Genomic DNA, 11,599 nt, shown 5'->3' on the forward strand with positions numbered 1-11,599 from the left:
ATCTTCATGTCCTTGTTTAATAAAACACCACAATTGCATTAGCCTACACTAGTGGCGGCTGGTGGGAGGAGCTATAGGAGGACGGGCCCATTGTAATGGCTGGAATGGAATAAATGGAACAGTATCAAACATATGGAAACCGTGTTTGACCCTGTTCCAAAAACTCCATTCCAGCCATTACAATGTGCCCATCCTCCTACAGCTCCTCCCACCAGCCTCCACAGGCCTMCACATATTCAAATCTTGATCATTCTATAACAAGAAGAGCACTTTAGTTAAGTACCCCAATAATGTCCACTATTCTTTCAGATTTTTTGAATAAGGTGAAGGTTGAACCGTTTGTTGAACTTGACCTGAATTTAAGGTAACGTTTTGGTTGGCCAACTGGCTTGCCCCTTATCGGTATGTCATTTGCTTGAGCGCGGCTAGAAGGGATCCATCTTTTGACAAATTAACGTCAAAAGTAAAAAAAAACTTGTGCATTTTAGCTACCCCTAACTCTTTTCCTAGCCTTAAACTAATTATCCTAACCTGCTACCAAAAGTCAAATCTGAGGTTAATTTGACAAACGCTGGATCSCTTCTAGCCATGACCCTGGAGAGCTGCCCACTGGAGCTGCCCCCCGTGGTTAAAGTAACTATTGCATGCTACTACAGTGGCCACTAAGGTTACATATTAAACCGGTGTGACAACTCACTCACTCGTAGACATAAAGGGTGTAAAATACATCCAAGGCATGCTCACCTGTTGCAGTTGCATTTTACAATGGGGGATTTGAAGGACAGTAATAGTATAGACGACAGAGTTCTATCGGCCGTTCACCTTAGACAGGGGGACATTAAAGTTGTATTTCACAAAGTTGGCGATGACGACGACGATGAACACACTACTGAGAGGATTMATTTACAAAGTAACAGTCATGATGAGCGGGGTAATGAAGAGGCAAGGACTAGAACAGTGGAAAGCAGTGCGAAGCAAAGATTATGTCCTCCCTTGTGTTGTAGAATTGGCGGCCGCGGGGATCCCATCTCAACGGACGCAGGAGACACAGTTGCCACAGGTAGCCTTCAAGCTAAAACTAGAGATAATTTATATAATTTAGCTAGCTATCTTTAGAGGTCTACCAACGTAACCACTTGAACACACTTGTTTGTGGTTTATTAACACAGTCCATTATATGACTGGATCTGCTTCCATCTAGGTAAAGTTGTATGACCTTTGAGGTAGACGGTAATGATAAATTATAACCAGCGGAGCAGCCAATGACGACCTCCGTAGCAGTACATTATGTAACGGACGTAATCGTTGTTCTCTAATTACTATACTGGTAATAAATATTGCCTCACTAACTCGTTCARATTAAACTACCTAATAGCCTATATTGCATCATTGTGGCCGCTTCACCCCCACTTTAATCTGTCTGATTATGAATTATCGAATGGTAATCCGTTTAAACATTTTCATCATCCTCAAAGGGATGACGAGGCATTTTCCCACCAGGATTAATTACATGATGTAGCTCTAGGATGGTGGACCCAGTTTTTACACCAGGAAATACCTAGGCATTTATTTAAAAACATGTAACATGGGTTTCTCACTTATAACTTAAAAGGCAGGGAGGGGTCTCCAACCTTTTTAATCATTTTTTATAACCTTTTCTACTTAAAAATATGTAGTAGCTACTTATATATATATTTGTATATATAGCTTTCAAATAGGAACATTCTTGTCTTCTTCTCTACCCTGCAACTCTTCCCCGGGTACTTGGTGTAGGCAACAAGAGGTTGCTCTGTTATACCTGGTAAGATACACTGAGTGTACAAAACATTAAGAACAACTGCTTTTTCCATGACAGACAGACCAGGTCAATCCAGGTCACTTGTTAAAWCCACTTCAAGCTGTGTAGATGAAGGGGAGGAGACAGGTTAAAGCAGCATTTTTAAGCCTTGAGAAAACTGAGAATGTGTGTCTTTCAGAGTGTGAATGCCATTCACTGAATGGGAAAGACAAAAGATTGAAGTGCCTTTGAACGTGGTATGATAAGTAGGTGCCAGGCACACCGGTTTGAGTGTGTCAAGAACTGCAATGCTGCTGGGTTTTTCACGCTCAACAGTTACCCGTGTGTATCAAGAATGGTCCACTACCCAATGGATATCCAGCCAATTTGACAACTGTGGGAAGCATTGGAGTCAACATGGGCCAGCATTCCTGTGGAATGCTTTCGACACCTTGTAGAGTCCATTCCCCGCAGAATTTAAGCTGTTCCGAGGGCAATGTTTTGTACACTCGGTGTAATGGCTAATAAACAGCATTTGGAATGACAGGCCCCATAAAATGATCTTCTGTGTTTTCCCAAATTCTGTTCTCAGTAAAAAAAAATGTACTGGTATGGGACTGTTCTGTTTTTTACTCTCATATTACACTTATTCATAGAGAAACGGCMAAAATGTATCTGCGTTAGAGACCTCTAACACCCAGGAAGCTCTCCCATTCACCAGCTCTGCAAGTGTTATAATATCAAAATACGTTCTGTACTCACCAAATATGTTTCACTGATCAACTATCTTCCTTTACTCCCGTTACGGCCAGTACAGTGCCTTCAGAAAGTATTCATACCCCTTGACTTATTACATATTTTGATGTGTTACAGTCTGAATTCAAAATGTTCTCACCCATCTATACACAATACCCCATAATAACTAAATGAAAACATGTTTTTAGAAATTTACATTCACATTTACATTCAAATTTACATTTTCAAAAATTTACATTCACACCCCTGAGTCAATACTTTGTAGAAGCACCTTTGGCAGTGATTACAGCTTTGAGTCTTTCTGGGTACGTCTGTAAGAGCTTTCCACACCAGGATTGTGCAACATTTTCCCATTATTCTTTTCAAAATTCTTCAAGCTTTGTCAAATTGGTTGTTGATGATTGCTAGACAACCATTTTCAGGTCAAGTAGATTTAATCAAAACGGAAACTCGTCCACTCCGGAACATTCACTGTCTTCTTGTGTTTTAGGTTATTGTCCTGGTGAAAGGTGAATTCATCTCCCAGTGTCTGGTGGAAAGCAGAAAACCAGGTTTTCCTCTAGGATTTTGCCTGTGCTTAGTTCCATTACATTTATTTTCTATCCTGAAAAACTCTGCAGTCCTTAACAATTACAAGCATACSCATAACATGATGCAACCACCACTATGCTTTGAAATATGGAGGTTGGTACTCAGTAATGTGTTTGTTGGATTTGCCCCAAACATAATGCTTTGTATTCAGGTCAAAAAGCTAATAACTTGCCACATTTTTTGCAATATTACTTTAGAGCCTTGATGCAGTCAGGATGCATGTTTTGGAATATTTGAATTCTGTACAAGCTTCCTTCTTTTCACTCTGTCAATTAAGTTAGTATTGTGGAGTAACTACAATGTTGTTGATCCATCCTCAGTTTTTTCCTATCACAGCCATTCAACTCTGTAACTGTTTAAAGTCACAATTGGCATCATGGTGAAATCCCTGAGAGGTTTCCTTCCTCTCCARCAACTGAGTTAAGAAGGATGCCTGTATCTTTGTCRTGTATTGATACACCATCCAAAGTGTAATTAATAACTTCACCATGCTCAAAGGGGTATTCACTGTCTGCTTTTTTATTTTTAGCCATCTACCAATAGGTGCCCTTCTTTGCAAGGCATTGGAAATCCTCMTTGTTTTTATTTTATAMATKTATTTACCCAGGCAAGTCAGATAAGAACAAATTATTATTTACAATGACGGCATACACCGTCCAAACCCGGACGATGCTGGGCCAATTGTGCGCCGCCCTATGGKACTCCCAATCACGGCCAGTTGTGATCCAGCCTGGATTYAAACCAGGGTGTCTGTAGTGACGCCTCTAGCACTGAGATGCAGTGCCTTAGTCACTAGTGCGYGATGGCACAAGAAYATCCCAGCCAAACCCTCCCCTAATCCCGACGACGCTGGGCCAATTGTGCGCCGCTCCATGGGTCTCTCGGTCGCGGCCAGCTACGACAGAGCCTGCACCACTCAGTAGGCCTCAAAACATCTCAATTTAATAAATGTTAAATTCAGGTTGGAACACAACAAAATGTGGAAAAAGTCAAGGGGTGTGAATAATTTCTGAAGGCACTATGTACAGTATGTACTTCCAAAAAATGTCTAAATAAAAATGTACAAGTAACCGGGAAAAAAATGCATATGTAATTCACATATTACTGCCACGCACATGTCTGAAGTCTACAACAGCTCAATACATTGGTGGTGCCGAAGAGGCATTTTTTCGATTGCTTGTACATTTATATTCATACCTTTTTTGGATGTCCATACTGGCCGTAACGGGAGTAAATGAGATAGTCCATATTTGGTGAGTAACGAATGTTTTTTATGACGCTTGCAGAACTGGTGAATGGGAGTTTGAATCTGAGCTTCCTGGGCGTTAGAGAGGTCTCTCAGACAGAGATACTGGGGCAACTGACCTGGTTACATACAAATAGCCAGCTATACAGCCTAGATAGACGTGCACACCAAACAGACAGAGGAAATATTGCTGGAAATGAATTGGCRGACTGTGTTACGTTTGACKTTTTAAGACAAAAGTGCCTAACCAGGGATATTGTCAATGTGGCTTAGTAAAAGCCGGGAGCTTTATGTTTATGACAGATGGAACACATGAAAAAATGAATGYACTTTCAGAATAGATTGGCCGAGCTATTGATACAGTAGGTGCGCTGCGAGCTACTGGTAGCTTGCAATCTACCTGTTGGAGACCTCTGATTTAAGGTATGATTACAACGTGGGAAAGAATGAGCACCTACAGTACTCACAGGGTGTTATTAAAACTCACAAGGAAGTCTGACAATGGTGTTGTCTGTTCTCAGATGAGTAATGCTCTTCTGCGTCCTTCCACACTGTTTTCCATATATCTAGTCAGTACATGCTAAAATGGCCCCTTATACTTCCTGTTCAATTTGAGTCTCCCTCCGGGACATTGGTTCATTGCCCTCTTTCTATGTTGGCAATAAACATGAGTAATCAGTAGGTACAGTGTGTGACAGGCCAACTCCCAGGTAGATATATCTAATCATATTCAACACCTCAAATCACCCTGCAGCTTTCAATTTGTCAAGAAGCTGCCAGTAATTCAGCTTTAGCGGGGATTCTTTTCAACAAAGTGGCTTTTGATATCACATTTGAGTACTGTACCTCTTCCCCATCTCAGACAAACAACTATTAAATTACTTCCCTCTTAGTTGGTTAATGTTCAGTTCCATTCAAGCTATTTTAACCAGTTCATGTGTCCTTCTCCCTCTGTCCTCAGAGAATAAACATTGTCCAGGACTGGGCCTGTTTTATGGCCTGCTGGCAACAGTATTCTTCTCCATTATAGCTCTTCTGGTGAAGACAATAGATGGAGTCCATGCTGTAGAAATCAGTGCTTTTCGCTGCTTCTTCCAGATGCTGTTTGTGATGCCTATGCTTATCTATTACAAGTAAGTTATTACATAACTGTATTTATACTATATTGGACCACTTGACCCCTTGAACCTTGATAATCCCATGCAAATATTTAACCTATCAACTGTTTTTCAGGACTGGCTTCCTTGGACCAAGAGACAAGCGTATCTATTTGGTGATGAGAGGGTTATTGGGTTCCAACGCCATGATCCTATTGTTCTATGCAGTACAGCAGATGCCCCTGGCTGATGCAACAGTCATCATGTTCAGCAACCCAGTGTTCACCGCCTTGTTAGCCTGGATCTTCCTCAAAGAGAAATGCACAATCTGGGACTGTGTCTTCACTGTCTTCACTCTGGCCGGTGTCATAATGATAGCCAGGCCTCCCTTCATATTCGGTGCTCGTATAGAGGGAATAGAGGGAGACTACACCAATCATCTCAAGGGSACTATTGCAGCCTTCGGTGGAGCGTTAGGAGCAGCCTGCACTTTAGTTATACTCAGGAAAATGGGCAAAAGCGTCCACTACTATCTGTCTGTGTGGTACTATGCGGTCATTGGTTTCATTGAGTGTGTCATCACTTTGTTTATACTTGGTGAATGGACCATTCCATTCTGTGGGAGAGACAGGTGGATCCTTATGCTGATTGCAATCCTGGGTATTGCTGGCCAAACGTTTCTCACCAAAGCACTTCAGATTGAGAAGGCCGGCCCTGTGGCCTTGATGAGGACYGTTGACGTGATCCTGGCCTTTATTTTCCAGTTCTTTTTTTTCAACCGTAAGCCCACCATGTGGAGTCTCGGTGGGGCATGTTGTGTGGTCGTCAGTACCTGTGGTGTGGCTCTAAGGAAGTGGTACAGCAACACACACCCAAGAAAGAGCCGTGAACCACACATCAGACAAATATTTTATTCCAGGAATAAATGAAAGGTTATCAATTAATATGATGTTAATGTTCAGCAGTCAAGAGTGTTATGTAAACCAAAGAAGCAATATTACATCCAAATGTTACTGTGAGGTTTTGAGCACAAAACGGGACATTTTTTAGTATTTACATCAACACGCTTAGAAAAKAGGGTTCTTTGGTAAGGGTGATGGTTCTATGTGGAACCATTTGAGCTCTTTAATGGTTCTTTGCAGTTCAGAAAACGGTGCTTTAATCTTTTAGTGATAATTCAAATGTAGGGGAGGTGGCTCATTCTAATATTTTGGGGCGTGGTTTTCTCACAGCTCTTTTTGTGCAGCCGAGAGTGAGTGTCATTCCAGTTGATATAATCTGTTGTGTTATGTCATTGCATGTTAAATATGACTGGTCAGTAATAGTGTCTTGTGAGAGACTTATGTAAGGCCTCGTGTCAACGGTTGACTAAATCTCAATTCTCTTCTCAGGGACCCCCAGCCRGTCCAGAGCTAGCACACCTGATTCAACTTGTAAATTAACACAATAATAACACCCATGTAATTTTAAAGATAATATAGCTAACCCTCTTTATAGCACCATAAARGTTCCATTTAGAACCTTATGAACATGGTTCTTTATAGAACCTTCAAAAAGGGTTCCGCTATGGTTACAAGCCAAATTACCCTTATTTGGCAGTGGCACTACATACAGTKCCTTCAGAAAGTATTCATACCCCTTGACTTATTCCACATTTTGTTACTGCCTGAATTCAAACTCGATACCCCATAATGACAAAGTGAAAACATGTTTTTAGAAATATAAGCAAATTTATTGAAAATCAAATACAGAAATAATTAATTTAACATAAGTATTCACACTCCTTTGCTATAACACTCCAAATTGAGCTCAGGTGCATCCAATTTCCTTTGATCATCCTTGAGATGTCACTACAACTTGCATGTCTGAGCAGAAACTATACCATGAAGTCCCGTGTGGCTCAGTTGGTAGAGCATGGCGCTTGCAACGCCAGGGTTGTGGGTTCATTCCCCACGGGGGGACCAGGATGAATATGTATGAACTTTCCAATTTGTAAGTCGCTCTGGATAAGAGCGTCTGCTAAATGACTTAAATGTAAATGTAAAGTCCAAGGAACTGTCCATAGATCTCCGAGATAGAATTGTGATGAAAAATATGGAACTACCCAGACTGCCTAGAGCTGGCCGTCTGACCAAACTGAGCAACCAGGCAAGAAGGACCTTGGTAAGGCAGGTGACCAAGAACCCAATGACCACTCTGATAGAACTACAGTTCCTTGGCTGAGATGGGAGAACCTGCCAGAAGGACAACCGTGTCTACAGCACTTCACAAATCTGGGCTTTATGGGAGTGTTGCCAGACTGAAGCCACTCCTGAGAAAAAGGCACAACAGCACACCTGGAGTTTGCCAAAAAGGCACGTGAAATACAAAAATATTCTGTGGTTTGATGAGACAAAAATTTGACTCTTTGGCCTAAATGCAAAGCGCTAAGTCTGGAAAAAACAGCAATGACTCATCACACATTGAACACCATCCCTACCGTGAAGCATGGCAGTGGCAGCATGCTATGGGGAAGCTTTTCAGCGGCTGGGACTGGGAGACTGGTAAGGATAGAGGGAACAATGAATGGAGCCAAATACAGGCAAAYCCTTGATGAGAACCTGCTTTAGYGTGCAAACAACAGACTGGGGCAAAGATTTACATTCCAACAGGACAAAGTACCCCAAACATACAGCAAAAGCAATGCTGAAATGGCTTCAGAACAAGAATGTGAAAGTCCTTGAGTGGCCCAGCTAAAGCCCAGACTTGAATCGCATTGAAAATGTGTGGAAAGACTTGAAGATTGCTGTTCACCGCCGCTCTCCATCTAACAGAGCTTGAGAAAATCTGCAAGGAAGAATGGGAGAAAATCCCCAAATATAGATGAGTATGTCTGTATCAGCTTTGCACAAGACGACTCAAGCCTGTAATCGTCACCAAAGGTGCTTTTACAAAGTATTGACTCCGGGGTGTGAATACTTATGTGAATTAGATATGACTGTATTTCACTTTCAATACATTTGCAAAAGTTCTAAAAACATGTTTTCACTTTGTCATTATGGGGTATTGTGTGTAGATGGGTGAGAAAACATATAAATGTAATCCATTTTGAATTCAGTCTGTAACACAACAAAATGTGGAATAAGTCAAGGAGTATCAATACTTTCTGAAGGCACTGTAGAACCATTTGTGTGTGTACTGAGGTTAATCAGCAAARCTTATATTAGCATGTTTTTCAATTTAAAATAGGCTGATGTCCTTTATTTTAATACACTGCTGGTCACAATAGTTTTTTTGTGGAAATGTTAAAAGTGTGACATAATTTTTTACAAAATGCTAAGTTTTTAAAAAGATTTGCTTTGTGCAATGTGTCACAGCTAGCAATACTATTTTGTTGACCCAAGGAGTAAGCTGCATAGTCAGATGACTTTATGCATCTCACATTTATGCTGCCTACAGTAGTTAAATAGTATAATATGATGGAAACTTGATATTTACAGTACAAATAGCTTTATGACAGTATACCACAGAAAACCACTTGTTGCCTTCCTTTTGAAATGTGTACTACTAATTTAGAACTAAGCACTTGACTTTGCACATTTCTGTTACATGCCGTGTCAGTTATGATGCTTTGTGTACGTGTTATACTCCTAGTTATGCCAGTGTGACTGCTGTTTTATAGTATTTATTTATCAATAGAAATCAAATACATATTTCTGCTTTATCAAAAGCACTTTCTCAGACTGATTGAATGTATGACTTGTTTATCAAATATGTGGCAAAAATGCTTCTTAACATTAACTGTGTTCAATCATTTTCTCGTAGGTCTACATAAATTGGTTTTCGCAACAGTACGAACAATTTAAATGAACCATTTAATTGTTCAATGTAATTCTGAGCCCACTGTGCTCTCCCTTTTCATACATTGTTTATATAAGTTGAAATGACTTAACTGTTTATGGGACCATATTTCACAACGTGTTTGTCCTCAATTAAGGTGGACACAGAGACATATAGTATGTCTAAACCTTTGTGTGGTTCATGTTGGATATTTATTTGATTGATAGTGATTTGATTGAAACTGAAAAGTTGGATGCACATGCTCAGAGGAGAGCATTACAGATGAGYTTTTTAACTTATTTTTTGACTGCTGAATAGAATGTTACCACCTTCATGCCTTACTAAATCCCTTCTCAACTATGTAATTATTATATTACTATTTCAGATTGTTTTATTAGATTTAAGGATTACTCTAAAAGTTGTATATTCATACACAATGCAGGATGTCATTTTTTATTCTAAAATAAATTACATATACATTTCACCTATGTGTCTTGATCTCTTGAACTAAGGAAGTTTTACGTTTTCCAGTTGATCATACATGAGCATGGCTGCAATTCCTGTTGTGATTGAACAGGTCTGACAGAATGAAGTTTACGCCAATGTTGCACACAGTTGTTCCAACCTGGCTAAACGAAGTACTCAGTTATGAACAATGGTAGAAACAAGACTACACTATAGCTTTTCACAAAACACTGAGTCAGAGCCTTTCAGAGTAGTACCTCTMAGGGGAACCATTGTCATGTTACCCTGCGTTTGAGGTTTTCGACTTTGCCATGACCTTTCCATGGTTCTCTCTTGACCCTTCATTGAACGACAACGCTTGTGTATTGTTGTATTGTAGATGGGACAGATAACTTGAAACAGTATAGATTATTTTCTGTGTAACCCATGTACAAAATGTGTAGCCAGCAGAGGGCAGAAGGAACTTTAAAAACATGCAATGTGTTCAGACTAATGATGTATATAAACTCTGGATTGCAGATACTATTCACTGAATAGCAGGCTAGTGATTGCTTTGCAATGCTTGCAGTTAGCCACTGATTCCTCCCAAACCAGTCATTGTTGAATGTGTGATTGTATGGTCCCAATTCTCGGTTTATGGGTCTCTTTTCCAAGCTTAAAATGATAAACRTTCCACATTGGCCATGCTGTCAATCCAGCATGATTTCTGCTGCGCTCAAAACAACTGTTAACTCGTAACTGAGAAATCTGACTACAGTGCGTTCAAGACCACTGGGAACTCAGACTGGGAAAATAAGTTTTGAACGGTCCTCCAACTCGGAATTGCAAGTCGGAACTTTCTAGAGCCTGTCTCTTATACACATCTAGATGTGTATAAGAGACAGGCATGGTATGTACTGCGCTCAAAACAACTGTAAATTCGGAACTCGGGGGAAAAACTAGCTCAGACTGGGAAAATAAGTTTTGAACGCTCATTCAACTCGGAATTGTAAGTCGGGAACTCAGGCCTCTTGCTAGAGCTACCACCTGAAGATCACTGACATCATCATGATTCGACCTTGTTTTTTTCCGAGTTCCCACCATAAATCCAGAGAATACCAGGACTTTGATGACTAAACTTTGCCCACGAACGACCGCCGTGCCACTTTACTGTTCAAGTTAGCACAGCACAACAAGTTGAGTCCATCATACATATGATGTAATATGCCAGGGAGATATGTATACTGTAGCTGAGAAAGTAATACTAAGTGTCTGTTGTAAAGGAAGCTGATTGTAGCCCATGGGTCTCACCCTAATAATTTGGTCCCTTTCCCCTCTTAATTAATTTCGCCTACTGTTCTGACTTGGTGTGTAGCCTATAGCCTGTTTTAGAGAAATGTAATCATCAAATATTATAAGAGCTTTCATTGTCTGCTTATATGCCTCCTTTATTTATCCTACGGTTCTGACGTGGTGTACAGGGAGAATACTGGAAGAATGGCCCATGTTCTGAATTCAGTCGCTGTACATATTCAAAAGAGCTGAACAAATAGTTATATTGACTGCGTCCGTCCAAGCTCTTAATCGAAATGACGGATGGCCTCTTATCCGCTTGTCATCCCTTTATGCCATTGTTTGTACATCTCACTTGTCAGTAGAAACCACATTTACTTAAGCAATTCAGCCATATCAGCTATGTTTTTTTTAAAGGCAGTAAATGAGGCTGAAAGAACTGTTTCACTGCCAGACAAGGCTCCGCTGATAGCCAGGTGTAGCATTGGTAAGATGCTTTTGTTGGGACAGCTTTATGCAGGCCCTAAAAGTTTGTGGGCACCGTTTGTCACCGTTATAGTGCAATTAATGTATTGT

The 11,599-nt window shown here is 40.4% G+C and overlaps 1 protein-coding gene across 1 annotated transcript; it reads left to right on the forward strand.

Annotated features, from left to right (window-relative positions):
* The first annotated feature begins 607 nt into the window (after nucleotides 1-607).
* On the forward strand, nucleotides 608-9,770 carry slc35g1 (solute carrier family 35 member G1). The gene is made up of 3 exons (XM_023993081.2): nucleotides 608-1,060; nucleotides 5,332-5,503; nucleotides 5,604-9,770. Exons 1-3 carry the CDS (start codon nucleotides 766-768, stop codon nucleotides 6,394-6,396), a joined length of 1,260 nt encoding a protein of 419 aa, XP_023848849.1. The 5' UTR covers nucleotides 608-765; the 3' UTR covers nucleotides 6,397-9,770.
* Nucleotides 9,771-11,599: the final 1,829 nt, after the last annotated feature.

The sequence above is a fragment of the Salvelinus sp. IW2-2015 genome, linkage group LG8 (assembly GCF_002910315.2).
Source record: "Salvelinus sp. IW2-2015 linkage group LG8, ASM291031v2, whole genome shotgun sequence".
NCBI lineage: Eukaryota > Metazoa > Chordata > Actinopteri > Salmoniformes > Salmonidae > Salvelinus > Salvelinus sp. IW2-2015.